General features: G+C 46.8%; 7 protein-coding genes across 7 annotated transcripts; 3 read left to right on the forward strand and 4 right to left on the reverse strand.

Annotated features, from left to right (window-relative positions):
• Positions 1-280: 280 nt before the first annotated feature.
• On the forward strand, positions 281-1,549 carry FOMMEDRAFT_101165 (D-lactaldehyde dehydrogenase; the record flags this gene model as incomplete). Its single annotated transcript, XM_007261649.1, has 5 exons — positions 281-578; positions 635-695; positions 752-933; positions 987-1,295; positions 1,353-1,549. 5 exons carry the CDS (start codon positions 281-283, stop codon positions 1,541-1,543), a joined length of 1,041 nt encoding a protein of 346 aa, XP_007261711.1. The 3' UTR covers positions 1,544-1,549.
• A 1,565-nt stretch (positions 1,550-3,114) lies between these two features.
• Positions 3,115-5,143, forward strand: FOMMEDRAFT_137951 (uncharacterized protein). Its single transcript, XM_007261650.1, has one exon. It carries the CDS (start codon positions 3,295-3,297, stop codon positions 4,573-4,575), a length of 1,281 nt encoding a protein of 426 aa, XP_007261712.1. The 5' UTR covers positions 3,115-3,294; the 3' UTR covers positions 4,576-5,143.
• A 380-nt stretch (positions 5,144-5,523) lies between these two features.
• FOMMEDRAFT_164640 (uncharacterized protein) lies at positions 5,524-8,348 on the reverse strand. The gene is made up of 9 exons (XM_007261651.1): positions 7,975-8,348; positions 7,719-7,911; positions 7,535-7,657; positions 7,110-7,478; positions 7,001-7,051; positions 6,893-6,946; positions 6,329-6,825; positions 5,862-6,264; positions 5,524-5,811 (listed from the first exon to the last, which is right to left on the reverse strand). The coding sequence occupies exons 2-8, from the start codon at positions 7,874-7,876 to the stop codon at positions 6,227-6,229; spliced, it is 1,290 nt and encodes a 429-aa protein (XP_007261713.1). The 5' UTR covers positions 7,877-7,911; positions 7,975-8,348; the 3' UTR covers positions 5,524-5,811; positions 5,862-6,226.
• Positions 8,349-10,516: 2,168 nt separating this feature from the next.
• Positions 10,517-12,165, reverse strand: FOMMEDRAFT_164641 (D-lactonohydrolase-like protein). Its single transcript, XM_007261652.1, has 6 exons — positions 12,004-12,165; positions 11,727-11,948; positions 11,549-11,671; positions 11,112-11,497; positions 11,004-11,081; positions 10,517-10,948 (listed from the first exon to the last, which is right to left on the reverse strand). Exons 1-6 carry the CDS (start codon positions 12,085-12,087, stop codon positions 10,651-10,653), a joined length of 1,191 nt encoding a protein of 396 aa, XP_007261714.1. The 5' UTR covers positions 12,088-12,165; the 3' UTR covers positions 10,517-10,650.
• Positions 12,166-13,023: 858 nt separating this feature from the next.
• On the forward strand, positions 13,024-14,695 carry FOMMEDRAFT_25046 (D-lactonohydrolase-like protein; the record flags this gene model as incomplete). Its single annotated transcript, XM_007261653.1, has 8 exons — positions 13,024-13,146; positions 13,204-13,425; positions 13,486-13,611; positions 13,665-13,897; positions 13,993-14,145; positions 14,202-14,261; positions 14,329-14,467; positions 14,531-14,695. 8 exons carry the CDS (start codon positions 13,024-13,026, stop codon positions 14,693-14,695), a joined length of 1,221 nt encoding a protein of 406 aa, XP_007261715.1.
• Positions 14,696-14,783: 88 nt separating this feature from the next.
• Positions 14,784-15,331, reverse strand: FOMMEDRAFT_150307 (uncharacterized protein; the record flags this gene model as incomplete). Its single annotated transcript, XM_007261654.1, has 3 exons — positions 14,784-14,843; positions 14,922-15,040; positions 15,082-15,331. The coding sequence occupies 3 exons, from the start codon at positions 15,329-15,331 to the stop codon at positions 14,784-14,786; spliced, it is 429 nt and encodes a 142-aa protein (XP_007261716.1).
• Positions 15,332-19,403: 4,072 nt separating this feature from the next.
• FOMMEDRAFT_101175 (general substrate transporter) lies at positions 19,404-22,577 on the reverse strand. Its single transcript, XM_007261655.1, has 10 exons — positions 21,848-22,577; positions 21,753-21,779; positions 21,618-21,695; positions 21,531-21,560; positions 21,308-21,472; positions 21,154-21,240; positions 20,676-21,094; positions 20,488-20,615; positions 20,041-20,432; positions 19,404-19,984 (listed from the first exon to the last, which is right to left on the reverse strand). Exons 1-10 carry the CDS (start codon positions 21,863-21,865, stop codon positions 19,769-19,771), a joined length of 1,560 nt encoding a protein of 519 aa, XP_007261717.1. The 5' UTR covers positions 21,866-22,577; the 3' UTR covers positions 19,404-19,768.
• Positions 22,578-23,367: the final 790 nt, after the last annotated feature.

The following is a 23,367-nucleotide window of genomic DNA, read 5'->3' on the forward strand; positions in this document are numbered from 1 at the left end:
GATATACATTGCTTTAGATATGTTGAGAAATAATCCCAAACTAGACGAGTCCCGGTTTAACTAATTTAGAGTCACTATCCTCCGTGAACGCCGTGGAGATCTGCATAAAGGAGTACTTCTTATGTTCGGCACAATGAGGACGTCATCAACCGGCATGTACTCAGTTTATTCAACCTCTATGTCTCAAGAGATCCAAATGAAAAGTGTTCACGCCAGGAGTTGTATAAAAGCAAATGACCCACTTCAACTCATCTGCTTGTCCTCTTGGTAGCTACGAAACATGCCAGCGATTGCAAGTCCTGCAAAGGTACTCGTCTCCGGCGCGAACGGCTTCATCGCCGCCTGGGTTGTCCGTACGCTATTGGACCACGGGTACTCCGTGCGTGGTGCGGTGCGCTCAGCAAGCAAGACGACACACATGCATAAAGTCTTCAAGGACGAAGTAGACAATGGTAGACTGGAGTTCATCGTCGTTCCCGATATCACGGCGCCTGGTGCATTTGACGAGGCAGTGAAGGGAGTTGATGCTATTGAACATACTGCTTCCCCTTTCCGTTATAACTCGAGTGACCCTGCAGGCGAGTGTAACGTTGTAATTCAAAATGTCTTGCGTAAGTAACGACTGGTACGATAGATTACATTGATCCAGCTGTGAAAGGAACCGTTGGCATCTTAGAATCTGCGATGAAACATGCGTGGGTATTGATCCTTACACATTTCTCCGTGAGCCGATGCAAACTTAAACTCGCAGGGGGCCACAGCTGAAGCGTGTAGTTGTTACGTCTTCGGTCGCAGCAGTTCATAATCCAGATGCAGAAGGGTTGCAGGATGAGAGTAACTGGAACGAAGGGAGTATTGCAAACGTCCGTGAGAAAGGGAAAGATGCGTCCCTAGTAGACATGTATTGCGCATCTAAGTCGCTTGCAGAAAAGGGTGAGTCGTCAGGTTTCACAGATAGTGATCCGATATTAACTTGATTGTGGCAGCGGCGTTCGATTTCGTTGCCAGAAATTCGGTCGCCATTACATGGGATCTTGCTACAATTTGCCCTCCATTCGTTTTCGGTCCAAACTTGAATGAAGTCCACTCTCCTTCGGATCTCGGGACGAGTCAAGCGGTCTTCTACGAAGCTCTCCTTTCAAAGGCCAAGACTCTGGACGAGCTGGCTGATTTCTGGGCCGGCTGGGTCGATGTTCGTGATGTTGCACTCGGTCATGTTCGTGCGCTAGAAGTTCCAGAGGCAGGAAGTCAGCGATTCATCATGACTAGTGGCAGCTTCGTGTGGCAAGATTGGCGTACGTGCTGCATTGATTCTGCATATTCGTAATGTGTACTGAGTGTGCACTGTATAGTCGACGCTGCGAATGCTCTGGATATGCAAGGACTCGATGTCCCCAAAGGAAAGCCTGGTTCGGGGAAGACCTTCAAGTACAAGTTCACATTCGATTCCACGAAGGCTCGCAATGTTCTTGGAATCCAGTTCCGTGATAAGCTGACGACGGCTAGGGATACGATTGAAGATTTCAGATCGCGTGGTTGGTAAAATTTTATACATACCGAAAATATGATACAAGGAGAGCCAGTAGATTAAGCTCTCACATTACTTGTTTAAATTGTTTACTAGTAGTCGGATCAATGGCCGCGTTGATTCAAATCGCTTGTCTCTGGAAAGGAGAAATCCAACTTCTATAATTAAAGAATTTGGCGACTGTGAGTGTTCTGGAGGCATTTGGTATGGTATCATTAGATTACTATGGGGAAGTTGCCAGATTGTGCCACACTAGAGTCCCATTAAAATGACTGACAAAGAAAAACCGTTGCGGAGACAGGTAAGGGTCGTGCAAATTTCAAACCGTAGCCTGGGAGCGCATACGGACGACTGCGTTTCTTCTCCATATGGCCGAATATCAAGTTAGAGCTGAGCAGCCTTGCGACGCTCAAAACAGGCCGGATTATCCGACATTTTGTAGGTGACGTAGGGCAGTGCAGAGTAAGCAGTGGTCTTATTGCTTGTTAGGTGTGTAATTTGCAGTTCAGGTAATCGGCCAAGTGGGAGTGTCAAATGGAAGAGCCGCACGTGTTTCACAAGAGTTTTATGCAATGCGTGACCACACAACAATGCGACAATGTGTCAAGGACATCAAGCGAAGTAAGGCGCATTGCAGGATCAGTAACGGGCAACAGGCGATGACGCAGATGTCGGGCATGTGAAGATTTCATTGGGCGTTGCAACCCTATCAGAAATCGGGCCAAGAACACCGATTCGACCGATTGCGAAGCCATCTGCCATTCAGTTCGAAGTCCCTGCCAGCATCAAGTCGACCAAGCTGATTACTTGTAAATCATCCGAACAAATATTCAACAAAAATGGGATAGAGCACCATTTTAGCTGATGGCAAGTATACGTTCCAATCAGACGAAATAAAGAGCACACGACGAGCTCTTTCTAGAGCTCTTCTTCCTGACAGCTCCCCCTCTTGCGTCGGAGTGGGTGTCTGAAATACCAGTGGAATGAAGAAAAAGGGGAAGCGGGAAGCGGGAAAGCGTAATCCGCCAAAGAAGACCTAAATCAAATCGTATCCTCGTCGCTTGTCCAGCCAATGTTTGCCGCTGTTGCGCGCGGTGCGAACGCGGGAATCTTTTCCGTCTGACAGTAATTTTGGACGTGCATCACTACAAGAGCAAGGGCTTTGACGAGCTTTTCTACCTCGGGCGGACGCAAGTCCATCCTTACCTCGATGGTTTCATTGACCGATAAAGAAGCGAAGCCAAGGCGCGGACGATCGCGGTTACGCAGTGACGAAAATTAAATTTCAGACATCGGAGAAACAAGCCGGACAGGCCGGAGTACGTCGAAATTTGGATCTTGTTCCCTTTCTGCTCCGTCGCTTAGACGGGTTGCTCCGCGCCTTTTCCCATATTTGGCAGGATCACCCCTGTTTCAGTATGTTTTAAGGACAAACTTCTGGGTGAGAAGGTACGATTTCACAGCCACAATATATGGAGAAATACACGTTCACTGCCCTGACAACGACAGCGCATGGGTTCAGTCTCAGTTCTTTATATTGCTCCATTCCCGCCACACACTAGCTCTGTTTACTGCCTCCCACCCCCCGCCTTTGTCCGTCGCCCATCGCGCACAAGGTCCACGACTCTGATTCTACTTCTACACACGACCTAACTAGGCTGCTACATCTGATTGAGCCCTACAAGGCTTTTAGCTGGCTGCGCTTGATCGCTTTTATTTTCAGCTAATTCATTGGCCTCGAACATCCACAACTCAGGCTCAATTCGATGGCGCTCATGACCCACGGATCAACCTCGTCTACGACAGTACATACACTATGTTCTTCTGCCTCTCTTGGTGCGGGCACAATGCCCCCTCCGACGTATAATCACTTGGATGCCGCTCAGCGGTCGCGCCTTATCAAGTCAACCCGCAAGCTCGGCAAGGTGCTCGGCACCACGCCGTACGTCCTCGAGTCTCCTCTACCTCCTCTTCCCTCATCTCCATCGACGGGATCCGTGAAGGATGCGGCGAGGAAGCGCTGCTCAATGCCACCGACGCCGACTTCCACTTACGGCGAATTCAATTCAGAATCAGGGTCGGGTGCTAGCTCTAGTCGCACCCGTAAAGTGTCGCTCGTATCTACGTTGTCCGATGGCGAAAGCGAGTCAAACTCATCACACCCTTTTCTCGCGGAACACTCGACGAATACTAGCCAACATAGGAAAGCAAGCTCAGATGGGCTCGCTCCGCTACCAGGATTTCCCGGTTCCGATTCAGGGCGTCACAAGTCGAAACGGCCGCAGCATTTTCAACCCGTTCTGCGCCTTCCACCAGCAAGCAGTTGCATGAACAAGGATCTGCCTTCGCCACTCCCCGAATCTCCCTTCCCATCAGACTACAAACTTGTTTCCGAAAATCGCGCAGATCTAGCTACATCCGTTTCCCCTAAGTCGCCAACGTCCCCTGTTTCTCCGTCCTCTGAAATGCCCCCGACTCCTCCCTCAGCACTGATCGACCCGGTTGGAAATGCGTCCGTCGCTCTGCCTGACGACATACTCTCCTACCCTGGCATTGGTGCTATGTCTAACACGATCGTGGACGAGTCCCGATTACGCAAACGAAGGATGGAGAAACTTATGCGTCACCTCGGTGAATGCGTCCCCAGCGAACTCGTCTTCGGGAACTCACGCCCTCGAGAAGCGACTTCTATCTCCATCTGCAGCCCGCCGATGTCACCCACCACACAAGATTCACGGAACTCGGGGCTGGGCAAGACGAAAGACTCTCAATCGCGTGTGATGCGCCGAGTCAGCGTCATCTCCGGTTATCGAAGGCGTGATCCCGACCGGTCATTTGTGGAGGAGGATCAAACCACTAGCTTCGACTGTCTCAGTGAGCCTGAGCACGGGACCACTGGACGTATCCATGCCGTTCTCATGCGCGAGAAAAACAAAATTCATGTCGCACGAGGGGACAGGAGAGAGAAGGAGAGGCAACTTGTTGAGGACGACTGGACACCTGAAGCGTATGAGGACGTGGTGAAGAGGTTGCGGCGGCTCAAATGAGCCATTGCCCCCTCTCCTTGTGTCGTTTGCATCCACTAGATGCCAGTGCATGTTTCGTTTGACTAGTTTTCCGAAGTCGGTGATTCGTCGCAATGTCTCATGGATTTCCGTGGGTCTGATCGTAACGAAGGAGGCGCTGTATGGTTGTTGCGCTGTATTTTGATATGGTATGCCCGTGCACATGGTTTATGCTATGCTACTCCCATGCGCATTCTTTTCTTTTCTCCACTTTTCGATTACTTTCCTCTTCGGTTTTGTTCATATTCTAATTTTATTCGTACTTAATCTCTTCGTACATTCTATTTTCATATACTTTCTACTGTTCATGAGCGAGTATTTCCGATTGACAAAGTAATTTATAGGGAACTCGTATTACTGCTGGTCTAACTGCCTTTCTCGTTTCTCATGTCATTTTCCGGACCACTTCTCCTATTTTCTTTTAATCCGTCATCCCGCCTTTTTCCACGTCAGCCGTCCTTGCTCATTCTGCCCACATATGCTCATGCCTCGTTTCCATGCGCCTCTTTTTCTTATCTGGTCTAAAAGCTTGCTTGATGAAGGATGATACTTTTCTCATTTTCATAACCCAAAAGTGTACTTTTTAATAGACGGTCTATCTAAAATTGTACAGTAGTATTAGACGCTTGGTTTACTCGATCATTTGATGCTTAAGTAAATGAACAACGAGGGTTGCTGGTTAATGTCTGTATTTGGCAAATACTAGTCAATACATTATTGTCAACTGCAAGTTATCCAGATGCAGTGTAACATTATAACAGTGCCACCGCATTTGAATCATCAGAAGGTACGGATGTGCCTCTTTCCCAGGCTTCACAATTATGTATAAGTGGCGGCAATCCTGGGGTGTTTATCATTGGTTAGGCCCACAAATATTGTAACAATTTTCCAAGGTATTTGACACTGTATATTCAGTGTCCAGTGGGTGCACGCACTAGAAATGATTATTTACAGGGTATATAGTGTAAAAACTAGAAGGCTAGTCGATACAGTGGGACGACAACTACGTGCAGAACATACAGAGGGATATGCTATAAATATGTTGCGGGAACTGATGCGGAACAAAAGCGAATAAACACAAATGCAGTAATCTATATACCAAAGCATTGTTCACGGAACAAGCATTCTTAATGGGTATCGAAGGCAAGAACAAGATATGTACCAAAAAAAAAAAAGAAAAAGAAAAACAGAGGGCCAAGACTGTGAGAGAGTAAAATACTATTAAATCGCCATTAGCGAAATTAATACAAAATGCGGGCGAGACCTACCTAATGCTCGGACTTCATGTGGCTGTTGAGATCCCTTTCACTAGTGAACTCAGCACCGCAACCAACCTCCTCACATCTATACCTATGCCACTCGCCATGTATCCCGCATAAATGATCCGCCCATCTGTCCAGTCGCACGTACACCCTTCCGCGACACGTTGGACACTTTATTTTGGGACGATTGGATTTACTTCTTTGAAGGTCTCTACTTCCAACTTGTTGACTTTCGCGCACGGCACGAACTGAAGGAGCCTGACACTCGGATTGGACGTGCTGGTGAATGAAGCCGAGATGGTTTGGAATATTCTGGTTGCAGTCTGCGAACGGGCATTGAATGGACTGGGGGCGGTTGGGTCCGACACTCCTTAGTAGTGTTGATGCCTTCTTCGAATTCTGTTCGGGCCTGCCTTCGCCAATGAACATTGAATATAAGCTTGCTGTGACTTGTTCGCAGGCGTCAGACGCACCTTTCTTTCCAGTCGACGAAGTCTCAGCCTGATTGCTGGGTCCAGGCGCTGATTGGTGGAGGTAGTCCCCCTCATGTAATATTAGTCTTCCCTTCCCTTTGCCGGTTGCCGTAGGTCGTCCACTGGTCGATCTACCTGGGTACTCGGACTTAAACCTCACGTTCATACTACCAGAGCCTGTGTCGCCGGGCAGAGGGGAAGGTCCCGGGTTCTGTGTGAACACAGTGCCATAATGGATCATATTGTTCCCTGGGCCGAGCCCTGTTGATACATGAGTTCCCCTCAATGGCTGGGGCCTGGAACCTCGTGCACGTTTGTTTGCCCGAGGGTTCCTGGACGGAGAGGCGTCATTTTCACGCGTCGATAATAGACGTATTCTTGGTGAGGAAGTGGAGGGGACAGGGACTACGGGATCTTGGTGTACAGCCTGTTCCGTCAACTGGGTAGCGTTGTCCAATTGTCCAGGTGCAGCATTCACTATAGCAGGGCCCCAACTCCTGAATGATACCGATTTGATGTCAGTAGCCTTGAATGTGTCACAAAAGCTTATGAGAAGTGACATACCTATACATATTGTGACTTGCACCTTGTAGCTCGCCTGGGTGCATCGTGCCCAGACTACATGGAAGGCGATTCAGTGAAGCTGTATGCACTACATGTAGATCTGCGTACCGTTCCGCGTGATCATAGATCCTTCCTTGAATTGACTCTTGGTATGGCATCCTATCCCAGCAGTATTAGCTCATTAGAAAATGCGTGCGACTACTCGAGCAGAACATACGGAGGATAGTGAGGCACTGGACCTTCATTACCGGATCCAAAAGGCTGATTTCCGTGTCCTATCCAGAAATCGGAGTGTGATGTTCCCGCAGTTGTCGGTGTTACAACGGAGGTTGGAGAACTAGGAGATGGATGTCCACCGAGTGCACCTGCAAGAGATGAATCAGAGCTCCTTCTAGGGAAAATGCCCGGTGAGATGCTCGATGCATGTGAGCTTTGCGTTTGCCTTAACGTTCTGTATCCATAAAATGAAGTACGTTTTACTGACCTTCCATCCCCAACCACGAGGGGGGAATAAACTTGATGCTGTGCATAAGGATAGTTTAGCATTGTATTGCGAGGATCAACAGTCGGGTAATCATCGTGCATGCTATCAGAACAAAAGAATTAAGCTTAGAGAACAAAGCTGGAGCGGATAAGACCTACTATGTGGACACGACAGATCCCGCCACTGATGACGGGGTGTGTATATATAAATTCGGACTAGGTTCATAGCTTTGGATTCCAGTTCCACGACTGTCCGAGGCAGCTGTGTTGGGCCATGGCACGCTAAGCGAAATTAGACGCTGAGTATTCCCGGTGTACAACGTGCACAGCATCCGACACGGACCTTGTAAAATTTGAAACTGACGCAGCTCCCAATTCGCTATGCTCCGCGCTTCTTGAAGCCATGTTTGTGCCAATTACATCACTACGGTACCGTGTAGCCTGTCCAGATTGTCTTTGGCCAGAGTAATGCCGTCCTTCTTGACGTTGACGATTTTCCATATGCTAAAGAAATCAGTGTCTAAAGAATGAAGGAACTAGCTGAATCAGTCGAAAAAGAGGTTCCGCGAAATTAAGTGATTAAGAAATCAATTTCGTACCTGTATTGTAGTATCCGCGCCCAAAGAAACTGAAGAAAGAACGGTGCGTCTTGATAATGCCCGCTGTTGACTAGATAAGCTCGAGCAGATGCGAGTAGACTAACGGAGGCTGAAGGACGTTTGAGGGAGACGTCATCCGTTAGAAGCTTTATACTAAGAGGGACTTCTTGTTCAGCTTGTTTGTTGGTCCCAAACTTGCTTCCTTGAAATAAGCTTGAACTAAGATTGGACGTCCTGCCTTAAAGGGCCGGCTCCGTTCAAATTGCTGTGCTGAACGACGTTGATGGCCACGGTTATCCCGTCTCATTACCGTACAGAACAGAGCATCTGTGATAGCAGGAACGTAAACCCTCTTGTCGGTTGCTTAGACGAGGGCAACGGGCCACTGCAAACCGCCTTACCGTTACAAACACGGGGTCATCAGCCACAAGGGTGTTGTCAAAAATGCGGGCCTACGAATGCTATCCGTAATTTATTGTAAATTTATAAGAGCTATGCTAGATGCCAAATCCCTTTCAGCACTCAGTTTCTTTAAATGGCACTCCTTACCTGAGGAGTACCCCTCTCGACTTGATTCTTTCGGCAAAGCATCCCTGTGTCACGGATATTGCTTACGCGTCCACTCTAACATAGCCTCGTCTCAAAAACGCTGGAGAGCAATACTCTTCTGTCATGCGAGAGGCGCGGCGTGTCGGGGATGTAATCACCCGAGAATAGAGTGAGTATCGCCTTCGCTTAGCATAGGTGACCAGACGGCCAGGGCAGCAGGAACGAGCACGTGGAATAGCCGAAGTGAGCTCACTTGTCAGATGAACGGAGTTTACGCGTCTGCAGCGTAGAGCATGTGTTTTGTGTTCGTGAGCTGGTAGCAAGAGACGTCGGGTTCTGGCAGAGGTCCGGGTCGGCATGCACAGCTTCGTGGTGAAATGTTTCATCCATAATTTCCGAGAAATTTTGCACAGAGCAGTACGTTATGTGTTGCCATGCGGGTGCAAATGCTTCAACTTCAACGAATTTGCAACGAATTTGTGCGACTCGGAGGAAGTGCTTGCGCCAATGGACCTGAGCAGGAGACTGGAGTGACCGACTCGGATACTCCAGATAGGCCCTGGAATGGTAACCATCCGAGCTTACCACGATCCATACCGTGGTTTTTTCTTACCATGGTAAAAATTCTCACGGTTACTGTGGTAATCCACGTTACCGTGCCAATCTTCGAGTACTTGACTGGGAGTGTAATAAAACATTTTTATATACTTGATTCTTACTAGTGAAACCACATGTTTCACTCTACATATAAGTGTATACAGCTAATATGTATTATTAGATAATAAATAAAGTTGTTATCTCAGTATAAGTTATAATTTCTACAATAAAAGTAAATTTCTTCTTACCCTAGTCTACAGCATCCACTCAGCACAATGCAAGTGAACACCTCAGCATGTGACAAAAGAACAAATTTCACACAATGAAAGACAACAACCAAGTAGTATTGTATGTTCCACTCCCTATCAATAGAAGCACTTCTAGTATTACATCCTTCTAAATACTCAAAAAGTAATATATTACAAACTTTAGAGTTAAAGAAGTGTATATAGGAAGAATATGTTTTCTTATTCTTTCATTGGTGGATTCTAGTGTACCTGAGGAATCCCATTTGGGCATGTGGGTAATGTGGGTATCTGTTTTTAGTATGCAGCAATCATGTATTAGTTCAGTAATGTACTTTAAGAGTAATATAGTGTATATGTGCACTATTTACAGGTCAAAGCATGAATAAAACAAAATAACAGAATATATAAGTCAAAAAATCTATGTTTGTTGGTCAAGTAAGAGCCAAATTCTTGTCTAAGGTACATTTATACTAAGAGCACATTTGTTATATATAAAAAGAACCATTCTTTTACATATTCCACATTTTTTCATTGTGAATATCAAAGCTGTCATCACTGTCTTCAATTGTTTCAATATCCCTGTCTCCTGCAATACTGTTTTTCTCATTATTTTGAGTCAGTGCCCTACTGTCAGCAAGAATGTTAAGGAGTATAGGTAAAGAAAGATTTACTGAACCCTCCAAATCCAATGTCCTCCTTGAATAATGTTCTGCTTCATCATCACTATCATCCAAGCCATCCATTTCTATATCTTCTTTGTCATTACCTAGAGAGTCTTGATTATCAACATTGTCTGAGTCCTTTTCTATACCAGGCAGAGCATTTGTCAGGTTGTTTACAGGGACAAATTACTATATTCCTGTATTATCTAATATACAGTTACTAACATTACCCACACAGCCTTTTTGCACAAGGCTGTTGGTTATGTGGTTATCCACATGGTTAACCACATGTGGGTATCACCTGAGTTACCTCGGGTACACTAGTGGATTCACAAAAAACCACAGTAACCGTGGGAATTTTTACCGTGGTACAGTTACCGTGGGAACTTTATTACCACGGTATGGATCCACGGATAAGCCTATCCATTCTAGGACCTAACTCCAGACGCAGTGTCGTGACAAGAAGCATCACGTGCATCAATTTATAATCAAACCTCTAACGGGACACGGGAAGATATCACATTTTACACATACACATGTCATGATAACAAGATATTGCAATGCGCGTCAAGAAACAACACGCCAAAGTGAACAAGTATGGTTCCCGAACACCACCTTGATTACAGGTTTTCAAGATTCTGTCCACTCGCAGCAATCTTTGCCAAGTAGATCCTCGTCTCCGCAAGGATGACGAGGCGGCCAGGTCCCGCGAATGCCATGTTGGCTGACAGAGAACCAAGGAAGAATTTTCCTACGAGTTCACCCGAGGGATTCCAGACATGAACACCGTCGCCACAACCTGCATATACATTCCCCTTGCTATCGAGTTGGATGCCATCTGGAATTCCGTTGTCCGAATACGCAAAGACCCGTCGATTCGCAAAAGATTGAGAACCCTCCTCAACGTCATACTTGTAGCTGAGAAAAACGGAATGAGTGCTTGTAGCGATTGTGCCAATGAGATTGGGCCCACATGGTAGACGGAAGGGTCCAGTTAGTCCCAAATGCTGCACTAGCAGCCCCGGTATCCGTGCTGCACGATGGTAACGAGCTAGGTCCGAATAATGAACATGGCACTTACACGAATGCTGTCTTGCCGTCTGCAGAAAAAGCAATCCCGTTCGGCTTATTCAGACCATCCGCAACGACCCGCACAGCTCTTGTTTTGGGATCGTATCGGTACACCTGGTTTGGAATGTCCGGCGTTGGGCGAAAATTCTGGTAATATCCATATGCAACGTCGCAAAAGAAGAAAGCTTTACTCGTTGGGTGTACTTTGACATCATTCAGCGAGTTGAACTGCCGACCGTAGAAGTTGTCTAGCAACACGGTGGTGTTGTACGGTTTGAAAGGGTTGAGCAATGCCATAGTCGCTGGTATATTGCCACGGCCTTGAGACATAAGGAGAATGTTACCTTGGTGCAACGTTGCACCGTTCATCATTTGGAGATCATTGGAAAGGGTAATCTGAAGAAGAGAATTAGCTGTATGGTGTACATATGGCTACTAAATTCTAACCTTTGTATAATTCACAAGTCCACTGGTTCCATCTGCTTCCTTCAAGTTGATCTTCGAGTACTGATTACTCTGGTTGAGACCACTGTAGCCGAGAGCGCCTCCGCCATTCGATGCAAAGAAAAACTGTTAATAGATGAGACAGTGCAGTACAAGGTGATATGACGAGGTATAGGCGTACGTCCTCGCTAGCAGAGATATATACTGGTGCTTCGTGGGCAAAGGCGAAAGTGTTGTTCTCTGCAATGACTCGAATAGAGGGCGCAGGGCCAAGAACATCAAGGAACTCATCACTGAAGACCTGGAATACGGGAGGTGAGCTGTTTGTCGGATTGAAAGGTGTATCGTCATCGCGGAACGTCCCATTAGTGCCTATGACAGCAAAAGTGACCGGATCAATTCGCTGGTGTTATCCGTTAGAGCGCTTACAAACAACATATTCGATAAAGTGTACGAACTACTGCACCATCTGGGACACTTGTGTTGCTCGCAATGACAAGCAACTTCACTCCTAAGAGCGTTACGACCAGGGCCTGGAACATCACAGAACCAGATAGGTTGGACAACAGCGGACAAGTCGAACCTTTACAGAACGTGCAAGGTCACCACTTGCATGTTCGAGGGTGGCGCAAATATATTATTACCGCTTTTCGGAAAAATCAGAAACAACAATAATCGTAATATATTCCATCACGTAAAACACTCTCCAGCTCAATGGAAGCAGGTAGTAGCTTGTATTAGTTAGTGCACTTTCTGAAGTACACCAGAGAACCATGATTTTTGCGACAAGTTCCCCCAGAGTGCAGTCTGGTGAGGGACGAGTGCAATTGTTCAACGGCCAGATGTTCTGGCAATCCTGCAAAAGGAACTAGCATGTCACGTGCTTAATCTTCTGGACTTTTGGAATCTGTTCAGCGTTCCGTCCGTTGCGTCACTAACATGTCAGCCCCGGATGCTGAGCGGTCATTGAATACCAACCGTATCTCGTGTTAAGTTGGAGCTTCCTTCCTATGATCAGGTGGTCAACAGAGTACTGACAACACCCTCAACTCCGAGTTCTTGACCAATCTCGACATTTTCCCCTTGGAGCTTGCGGATTCTTTCATACTTATTCTGTGAGGCATTGTGGCGAAGTATACATAATATTGTATCTACTGACTGGAGTATTATTGACAAGGTTGTGCGCTTCTTAGACGGAAACCTATACGTTCTCCTCAATTCAATTACTTCCGTCGGCTTCGAATTATTTTTTATTGAATATTTTCACACACATCGAACGTCATGTCTGGGCCAGGTGATGCGGGCGGCGAGAGAACGTCCGGTAATGTCGCTCTTTCCCTCCGCCGTGATATAACTGCGCATTTACTAATGACGGGTCTCGAAGCGACGCAGAGAATAGTGGTGCAAAGCCCCACGTCGAGACCTCTCAGATTGCTGCAGAGTCGACCGTCGAATCTGACTCAAATTCCTCAGCGACAATGGTGTTTGCTGCAATAGTTGCTGGCCTTGTGGCGCTTTTAGCGGTTGAGCTTTCCAGCGGGGCCGTAGGAGGAGGAACCAGTAGTAATAGCAGTGGGTTTGATCTGCCCCCACAGGCTGTGGTAAAGTCGATCCGCTCTCGTCCCAGTGAACCGATAATTTGACCTTAATCACATCAGTTCATCGATCCGCTTTCATTCAATGTCATTGGCGCGAATGGCACCTTCCGCAATGATTCAGAACTCTTCAATCCAACGGGAACTTCACCACCATTTTTCCAAGCCTTTTCGCAAGGCTTTCTTGATGTTCTCGGCCCGAATGCGTCAATTCGACTTATAGCTGAAAATTCAACATTTGCATTTGCGCATGAGGCGCCTATTTGGGTACCATCAACCAATGAAGTCCGTACCAATTTGTCCCAATTCGACGGCAAGAGCCTATAGCTGATGCGTATGTCTTAGCTGTTTTTTGCCAGCAACGATGGTGGAGCACTTGGAATGAGCGACATCGATCACAACAACCAAGTCTCGAGAATTAACTTGAGTGACCCAGCGATTGCTAGTGGGGGTACAATAAACTACACGATGGTGAATAATTCAATTCTTTCGCGCTTCTCGTTCTTTGTTGATGCCGTGTAAAGGTGCCGCTGTCGGACGTTGTTCAAATGGACAATGGCGGTACGCCTTTCCGTGGGCAGAATTTGCTTGTCACTTCGGGCCGTGGGCCGCTTCCACCAAGTGTCGTACTTGTTGACCCTCATCCTCCCTTTAACTCGACCGTGCTGCTCGACAACTTCTTTGGCCGCCAGTTCAACTCTCTGAATGACGTAAAAATCCACCCAACAAGCGGGAAAATCTTCTTCACCGACGTTACGTGCGTGAATAGTCCCCTCGGCATTTCCAGTTTCACCGAAATGAAAGGTTTAAACTGAATTTGTATTGATTGGCATATACTTGTGGTATCCGTAGGTATGGCTTCCTGAATCATTTCCGTCCTGCGCCCCAGCTTCCGAATCAGGTGTACCGATTTGATCCCGACACTGGGGCCCTTCGAGTCATCGCCGATGGCTTCGACAGATGTAACGGCATTGCGTTCTCTGGCGATGGGCAGACGGCGTTTGTGTGAGTTTCTTTTCTGTTACGTTTATGAATGAAACCCATTTGCGCAAATTCGGCAGTACGGACACAGGCTTTAATGGCGGCTTCCTCGGCAACAACCAAACGGACCCGGCAACGATGTGCGTCTTGTCTACATCACGATTACGCCTTTAAATAGAACTGATATCGTTCGCAATCATCCGTTAGTTATGAATTCGACGTTGATCCTAACTCCCAAGTATTCAAGAATCGCCGCGTCTTTGCGTACATCGATAATGGCGTTCCCGACGGTATTCAAGTCGACACACAGGGCAGGGTATACTCTGGAACGGGCGACGGCGTGCAGGTAGGTTACTAATGTTTATCATAATTCTTTACTTGTGGAATTACCACTCACTGCCGCTTGTAGGTTTGGAGCCCCGACGGCGAACTGCTGGGCAAGTTCTTCCTCGGCACAACGTCTGCGAACATGGCCTTTGCTGGCCCAGGTCGCCTTGTGATCCTGGCAGAGACAGCGATATATCTCGCCCAAATTGCAGCAAACGGCCTTCCTCTCGAAGACTTCGGATTCTAGTTTGAACCCAAATTTTGAAAGAACTTCTGTGTCTCTTGCTGTTGTGATATCAATGTACTGAACGTATCTCGGTTATCAGTGGGTATTGTTACTCATTTACGCCGTTGTCCGCCGACTTGAAAGTAGGATGTAGAGCGTAATCAAGGATCTATTAGTCTTATAGGGCCGCAAATATGCCAAGTCTATTGCCTTTGGACACCAACATATGTGTAACGTTGATTCTGACCAGCGTCCACGGAGACATTTCCAATTCTCGGTATTTCCCTATTGGCTTCTGCAGACAGCGCTCGCGGTCGGGCGGAACATCTTTTTGACAACTATTCACGCGCGGACGAGACTTGAATGCTGTACCCGTGTTAGAATGGAGATCTACTGTTAACATGAACGTCGCATTTGTCCTGATTGGTTTGTCGAAGACATTAGGTTCTTGTACTGAATCTCGCCTATGCCTGTTGAGTGCAAGCCGTGGATGCAAGGGGCACTTCCATAAGGTCTGGACGTCTTTGTGTCCAATGGGAGGTCTACGCCCAATAGAACGAAGTCTCGTCGACATGAAGCGCGCTTGTCTAGTGCGGCTATGAATTGCTTCGCATCCAATGCGGTGCCGGCAAGTGAGAGGACGAAGCTTGATGACATGATCGATCCGTTCCAATTGCGTCGACCAAGTGGATCAGGATTCTCATTCTTTCTATTGTGCATATGGGTTGTGTCTACCCGAGTCCGATATGTACGCAAAGATCAGTTTAGGAAGAATGCTTCTGCCGTTCGTTCACAGCAGACAAGACTATTTTCATTAACCGCCTATAGATAAAAAAAACGTCACTTTAATACAATCTGTACACGAGGGAAAGGATTCTATGTGTCCCCCACTGCATTTCGTCCTCCAGAACAATTCCTAGTTCTTCTGCCTCCAGGCATCGACGTTCTGCATTTACTGTCTGAATATCAAGATTATACAGCTAGTATTGGTGAGATCAAGGGCCTGTCCGCTTTGTTCACCCTGTTTGTTAGCGTGTTGAGGTTGCAAATATCCCTAAACGATAGGAAATATTCTTCCGTAGGTTTGCATGCTGCTCAGGATAATACTAAGAGTAAGTCACACAAGTAGGGGTTTAGTGGACTCTGCTCATAGTGTATAGGTGTTGATACAAGTCAACTGTGTGTATGTTCTTATGTCTGTATATTTGTATATGAGCTTCATTGTCTGTAGATTAAAGTAATATATACTATCTAATATTGGATGTCTTGAATGTATGTCTCAGAAGACATGTCTCTGTAATAGCATATATTTGCAAGACATTTGTGTGATTTGAGACATATGATGCATTTATCTGAAATAAATGTTAACACTGTTAAATTGTAGTCTTCTGCCATAGTGAGTGTTTAATTCTAATCTGACAACACACAGATGACTGTGAATGAAACCATGAATGACTAGTCTTCGGCGGTCATTCAATTTTACTTCGTCGGAATTGAAGCTCGACATTGAGATGAATACCCTCACGAGACAACGACGTTCGCGCTGTTTGTCGCTGCACAGTAAATGATCACGGATTTGTTCTGCAACATATATAAAAGGTGTTTGATATAGTACAAAGTCGATAGATTTAACCAGAGCTGTGGCCTGGACTTCGCAGCCGCCTCGAGGGTGACAATTAAAATACTCTGTGACTTTGCCTGGACTGTCAGGGCAATCACTACTGAATGGCCATGCAAACACCTTGCCGCCTTCAAATATCAACCGAGAAAGCCTGGATCATCAGAGATGTCCTTAAGTGTGCCTCTGTATTATGGTTTATCCTCCAGCCGGGATGAACGATAGAGCGGATGGCTCCAAAAAAAGTTGGATATAGAAAGATAGATACAAATTACCTTCTACCGCGCTTTAACGACGCACACTCACCGAGCAGCCAGCTTCGATCCAACTTCATATCATCAACCGGATACACTTTAACTTTTTGCTCCTGTCGCTTCTGTGCCTAAAGAAGAGGAAACCTGTACTGTGGCTGGGCCGTGTCGATGTATCACGCTGTCTGAGCTTATAATGGCGTGCACTATCGAGATGCAGCGAAGTCTTGTAAGATGAAGGCCCTAGGCTCAAATAATGAATCTCCGACTCCCAAACGTTGCAGTTTGTGCATGGCGTGGGCAGCTAAAACCACTCGGTGGAATCCTCTCTCCCAGGACAAAATGCCAAGGACAGAACTCATAGATAAGACAAAATCACATACGCAAGCTTGAAATACCGCTGTACAGGTCATGAATAAACACCGAGAACGTAGCTTAGGCATTCTAACAGAAAGCAAATAGACAGTCGCTCTGGAAAGGACGACGACGAGCAACATGCTCTGCTAGTATGAATCGATATATACGACATGTCCAATGAGTGTAAATGCATAACTCTGTAGGTCGCAAGACCAGTCATGGTTCGACAATAAAACATACCAGACGAACGGCGGATCCTTGCGGCCGCCACCACTTAGCAAAATACTAAAAACCTCAAAAGGTTTCCTAGAATGCATGCATAAGTATTGGCATTGAACAAGGTTCCGCCGGTGGTCCCGCATATCACGTCCGACCATAAGTACAGACAGCTATCACTTTATCAACTGAATGGGTTGAGAGAGATGATAGAAGGAAGGCTTGTGAACACAGGGTGTCGTCACAGTTAGAACTTTGGGTCTCCCCAAAGCTATGAGGAATGAGCTGGGGACTTCACAGTTCACCTGAAAGACTTTAGGCCAGAATGTCGCGTCTTTTATACTGTGTCCGGTGAATTCGGCTCAATGTTACCGGCAAGCCGGTCTTCTGCCGTGCGATTATCACCTCTTCCCGCGTCATCAAATCGACAATTGCGAAGTGTGGTACTTTTCACATTAGACGGAGCTGCGCATCGGCCTTGCCAGACGCAGATCAGATCGGTGTAGTCAGCTCGCGGGTAGATACGTTCCCATAATATGAATGTTTCAACTCAATGAAACTTAATCCATTTACAAACCTAGCGGAGTTGGCAAAGCACCTATCATACAGATTTCTCGACTTGATATTGCCTGATCTTCCAGGTTATGGCTCTTCATTTCTCTATTGCCCCGCTAGCTCCGGGAATATAATAAGTAACGGATCTAATCAGTCTTGAACTTATTCCGGATCAGTGTTTCGCACGCATCTTACCGGACCCGACCCGCGAAACTATTTGCATTTCGCGATTGGTGTCATAGTTATCAACTTGCCAATGTCATCAACAGGAACTATCTAACTCTAGGAAGTGGGACGTGCTCTGCACTTCCCGCGCCCTAAATATCGCAACACAGTCGTCTGGGTCATTCGCAATCGACGGTGTATTCACGCGCAGGATAGCGCAGTTTTGGGAGAGGTACGGCTTCTTCGCTTTTATTTGCGAAGTAGGTGCCAGAGTCTGCTGATTCCAATCAAGATCGTAGTGACGTTCCCACAGTCATTACTTACTTCTTAAGGGCGAAGCGGCAGTGCAATCAAATGAACTTAGGTACAAGTTGGCATACAACCTTCACCACCATGCAAGCCGAAAAGCATGGCGCACGATACATATACAGCATGACTTGAATAGCAAGAACTTTGATCAACGTTGCAAAGAGGGCTACTCGTCCTTAGCAAACTGGTTGGTCTTCACCATTCATCGTCTCTGCAGTTCGGCTGCGTCTTAACCGCGAATTACATGCCTGCATTGGTCCGTTTCTGTACGTCATCATCATTGCTTTATGGCAACGCGCTACATATTGCAGTTCCGGTTCATGCCAACTCACATTCGCGTATCCAGCAGACAATGACTTGTATATAATAAGATCGATGCCATGCGGTTGGTAAATGTAATAACTCCTGAGCTGTACCGCTAATATATTTTAATCCACAATTCAGGTCGTCCAAATCATTGGATCAATTATCCCCTTTTTCCAATTGCTTATGGTAGAGTTCGTTCAAGGATCGCCTTGACCCAAAAGGTCATTAACCATTGAAATTTTAGATCGCACGGTTCGCGGAACAAGACCTACGTAACATCCCGCTTCAGCATCCGTTACCAACCGCTGATCATTAAATTTAAACCTCGATTGTACTACAGCCAGCCTAGCCTTTTCATAATTCGTCGATCTCAGAAGCCGTCTGATGTGGATTGTCCTGCCTCGAGCGTGTTTCCCAACGTAGACGCGATCAGAGTAAGTCATGGACTCCTGCACTGCCTTGGGGACAACTTTTTCTTTCTTTTCTGCTACGATAAGACTAGCTGGGATTATGGTGAAGTGCACTTTGGATGCGCGCTCTCCTGTTCCGGTTTGTAAACGGAAGAACTGAAAAGCCCCCCTTATATCAAATCAACGTCAAGTATTTTGACAGACACGAGAAACCTCAGTTTATGGAACGACGATCGTACCTTGGACGGTCAAGAATCCCATGCCATGACACGTTTGTACTGTACTTGATGGAGTGGGGCAAAGGAACTTCAAATAGCTGAGGTTGGTCACAAGGAATAATTATGCTTATAGTCTTGATGATACTCAGATAATTATAAATTATGTTGTTATACCCTACGCTTGGCACGCTCAAGCTCTATATAACGAGCACAACATTCCAGTAGTACTTTGTTTCTTGAAAGTTTGTTGCTGATACAGTTCATTACGTAACATCACTCACAGCTTCTGTTTACATCTGTATGCATAGCTTTATTACTGTGTCAAATAAACGATAATTATTAGTCATCACCGTGCGTAACAAAAATACCACCACAAAAATAAAGGTGATTCATACTTGAAATGCGTTCTCAGGCAACAATATTTCCCCTTCCACCCGGCTCCGATCATCTCTACATAATCATGCGAAGAGAAACCCCGATCATGAATATCGTGAAAAACAGACAAACTTGCATATGTCGCGATACGGAATACACGAAACAATCGAATGGGACGAACGAATAAAAACTGAGAAGAGACTACTAATTCAGTTATATTACCATCGTTCAACTATGCCACCCAAACAAGGAAAAACGCCTCAGCAAACCATGCCACATGCTCATCACCACTCGCATCATACTTGAGCTCCCACTCAAGGTATGCCCGCGTCGCTTGACTTCTCGTCGGCATATTCTGCCTTTGCCGACCTCTTGACATCCTCGAGAGTCTTGAGACCGACAGTGGGTTTGATCTTCCAGGCTGTGAAGAGATGTCCCTGGGCGAAAACGTCCTCGATTTCCTCGAGTGTGCGGCCCTTTGTTTCTGGGTACATGAAAAGAATGTGGATGAATGCGGCGAAGTTGAACGTCTACCCGACAAGATTGTGAGTGAACTGACTTCAAGGGGAATGTATAGAGTACTCACCCCGAAGATGAAGTAAGTCTTATACGCAATGTTGCTCAATCCAGGTGGAACAGCCCACGCGAGGGCAAAGTTAAACAACCAATTCGAAGCTGTACTCAAACTGACTGCCTTCGCGCGGACACGCATCGGGAAGATCTCAGCCGGATACGTCCAGCTCACAGGACCCATAGTAATTGCGAAAGAGCAGACGAAGAGATACGAGCAGACTATGATGCCACGAGTTGCAGAACCATGTCCACTGATAACCCAAACACGCGAGCCGTCCACGTCGCCCCAGGCACCAAAGCGTCCCTGTAAGCCGCCAACAAGCATCAGGAAGAAGCCCATCAGTGCAGTTCCCACGAGGAGCATTGGACGTCGTCCCCACTTGTCGATGTAGATGATGGCGGGAACTACAAACGTCGCATTTGGTAAGCGGATAATCTGAATACAGCGACATGTACGTACTTGTAAATAAGACATTCAGAACATATTGCACGGAACTGGCGATGAGATCTCCGCGTTTGCCGCTTAGACCTGCACCTTGGAAGACGTAGACAATGTAGTACATCATGATGTTCATGCCGGACAGTTGACTGTAAGTAATCCAACAGTTAATAAACCCTGGGATGAATTAAGATCGAAACTATACGTACCTCCACATCTGCAAGCTTGTACCCAGCATGACACGACGCATAACACCTGGTCTGAGTAGATCCAAGTAACTCTTTGCACCTTCTGTCCTCTCAAAGTACACCTGTTGCCTGATTTCCTCATATTCCAGCTGGACGAGAGGATGATCCTTATCACCATTTCCGTGCAAGTCCGCTAATATCTGTAACGCTTCATCTTCACGGTCGTGATCTATCAACCAACGAGGACTCTCCGGGAACCATAACATGCCAATCGCTAGAACGATAGCAGGAATCATCTGCAGACCCCATGGAATGCGGAATGAAGCTACACCGTCGATATACGAGCATCCAAATTGGATGAAATACTGGATCAGAATACCCCAGGTGATCGACCATTGCTGCAAAGAAATCATGCGTCCTCGAACAGCGGGAGCGGTAATCTTTAGTATAAAATATGAATTTCAAGGGCTAAGGACCAAGACTTGATTAAAATCCTTACCTCGGCCTGGTACAACGGAACGGTAGTGGAAGCGAAACCGATGGAGAGACCAGAAACGATACGGCCAACAACAAGCATACCGCGGTTCTGCACACAGAGAAAAATTATCGGAGGGTTTTCGAAGCCGAACCGCAATAAGTAGAGGAAAACCTACCACTGAAGCACATTGAATAATACTACCAATCACCCAAAGAATACCGGAGAGAATAATCGTGAGCTTCCGGCCTACTAGATCGGCCAGCTTCGTTACCACGAGTGCCCCGATGAAGGACCCCGCAGGCATGGAGGCGACGATAGCACCTTGAGGATTGGATGCAGGCTATCGGGAGATAAAATTATCAGCCTAGATGCATCGGAATGTAGACAATATATCGTACATGATTGAACACGCGAAGGTATGCCGGATTCTATCGAACGAAGTGTCAGAAAATGGTTCACCGCTCCACATTATTACTATCACTCACAGTCAACACTCCAGACATGGACGATATGTCCAGTCCGAAGAGACCACCACCGATACATGCAAACGACCCAACGACGAACTGCACCAAGAATGCTCAGCATGCTCACTTGGACGTGGTATACAGAAATCAACCTACCGAGTTCGACGCGATGCGCGAACTGTACTACAAATAGATCACAATACATAAGTATCTTGCCAAGAGAACATGTATACGTAACAGAAGACACTCACGCCTTTGCCCGTACCCATCGTGTTTTACTGGCGGACTACTCTTGCGCAACGTACAACGGGGAGGCGACAATGCACACAGAAGGCACGGCGAGGAGCAGTTCCTTCCGGGGCGTCTATTCTCAAGCCCCTATGGGTTTTATACCTGGGACTGATTTCGGTAAGTTGCAGCCGAGACGAGAAGTGATGATGTCCGTGCAATACATGAAGGTTCAATCACGATCGCATTTGTTCTATTCTGGATTCCACGGACCGTACGGAGCACGCGCTTTGTGTTCAATTCGGTGGTCGTTTGACGCAGCCGGCGACTGCACCTGGTACCGACAAGAGTCTCACATGGCCCATCGGGGAAATTGAATACCTCAGAGCAGCAATGGGCATGCAGGTGGTTGTGCAAGTAGTCGAGGTTGTGCCTGGAGGAAAAATGGTTGGCGAACAAGGTTTCATGCTTTGGAGTACAAAAGTGCCGTCTCCTACCGCTTTTGAATACGCGCGTAACACATGACCGTTTTGTGTACCGCCCGTCCATATGCTGCAATAAATTCTATATGTTACCCGAGCTTTGATGTGTTCGTAATTCCGTTCACCGGCCTCAAGACATTCCGCAAACCCAAAAACATCACGACAAGCATAGAATTTTCATTCGTCTCTGCCCCTGAAATTCAGTAGTTGTGTCAGATCCGTCGAGTCCTGGCCCCTTGGTCGTCGCTGGTGGATCCACCAAAAGGCTTCTCCCATTTTGTCTTTGAGGCAACGCTCTATCCGCGCCCGAGGCAGCGTTTCTGTTCGGTTCCATTTCACAACATGAAAGTCCATTGCAGAAGAGTAGTGCGCTGGTCGCTTAAAATAACCTTGAGCGTATATCGGAAACCGGACGGTAGAACACATTCGATTCGTCGCTGATGAATTAAAGGTGCTTGTCTTCCTCATGGCGTGCTTCGTTATTCCCTTGTCGGCGCTGTTCGCATATCCAACTTTGAGGCGCGGACATCACATCCGGAGGAGTGCATTGTTGAAAAGCTCAGCTCAGCAGAGACACATAAAGCATTTGTGATTCTCCACACGTTAGTTGAGGCAGCATCTCAGGGTACAAAGACTGCAGACAAGACGATAAGCGTAACATAAGGGAGGAAACCTGGTGTATTTTAGGCAACATCTGCCGATCGGCCATCATCTCGATCAACCTCCAGACAAGCTTTCCCTTTACGTCCACTCCTCTTGCTTTTTTGCTCTTCTCAAATACAGCACCGGGTTTCTGCATTAAAGCCTTTTCGGATGAGATGGAACAAGACTGGAAGAGCTATGCAAAACGACTCATTTGCTATTCCGGTTGACCTCTTTCCACTTTGCCCTGCCACTTCCCCGTCAGCCATCCTTATCATTTGAGCTTCAAGCTACTAGATCCTCCAACATAGGAGAAGTATCCAGGTACGTATTTGATACATGAATTCTAGCCGTTCGAGCACACTATGGTCCGACTGTTGACAGTACTCCATTGCTCGTGCAAAAAGGAGCATATTACG

Source organism: Fomitiporia mediterranea, assembly GCF_000271605.1.
Source record: "Fomitiporia mediterranea MF3/22 unplaced genomic scaffold FOMMEscaffold_1, whole genome shotgun sequence".
NCBI lineage: Eukaryota > Fungi > Basidiomycota > Agaricomycetes > Hymenochaetales > Hymenochaetaceae > Fomitiporia > Fomitiporia mediterranea.

What these genes read in the sequence shown, in the direction of transcription:
- FOMMEDRAFT_137951 (XM_007261650.1), top strand. Translation starts at nt 3,295, where the DNA reads ATGGCGCTCATGACCCACGGATCAACCTCGTCTACGACAGTACATACA.
- FOMMEDRAFT_164640 (XM_007261651.1), bottom strand. Translation starts at nt 7,876, where the DNA reads ATGGAAAATCGTCAACGTCAAGAAGGACGGCATTACTCTGGCCAAAGA. An exon ending in TCAGTTTCAAATTTTACAAG is followed by an intron (nt 7,658 to 7,718) that starts GTCCGTGTCGGA and finishes AATTTCGCTTAG; the next exon opens with CGTGCCATGGCCCAACACAG. An exon ending in GCAAGTCACAATATGTATAG is followed by an intron (nt 6,826 to 6,892) that starts GTATGTCACTTC and finishes GGTATCATTCAG; the next exon opens with GAGTTGGGGCCCTGCTATAG.
- FOMMEDRAFT_164641 (XM_007261652.1), bottom strand. Translation starts at nt 12,087, where the DNA reads ATGTTCCAGGCCCTGGTCGTAACGCTCTTAGGAGTGAAGTTGCTTGTC. An exon ending in GACGGCAAGACAGCATTCGT is followed by an intron (nt 11,082 to 11,111) that starts GTAAGTGCCATG and finishes ATTCGGACCTAG; the next exon opens with CTCGTTACCATCGTGCAGCA. An exon ending in TGGACCCTTCCGTCTACCAT is followed by an intron (nt 10,949 to 11,003) that starts GTGGGCCCAATC and finishes CGTTTTTCTCAG; the next exon opens with CTACAAGTATGACGTTGAGG.
- FOMMEDRAFT_101175 (XM_007261655.1), bottom strand. An exon ending in CCATGTCTGGAGTGTTGACT is followed by an intron (nt 21,561 to 21,617) that starts GTGAGTGATAGT and finishes TTCGTTCGATAG; the next exon opens with AATCCGGCATACCTTCGCGT. An exon ending in TTATTCAATGTGCTTCAGTG is followed by an intron (nt 21,241 to 21,307) that starts GTAGGTTTTCCT and finishes CTCTGTGTGCAG; the next exon opens with AACCGCGGTATGCTTGTTGT.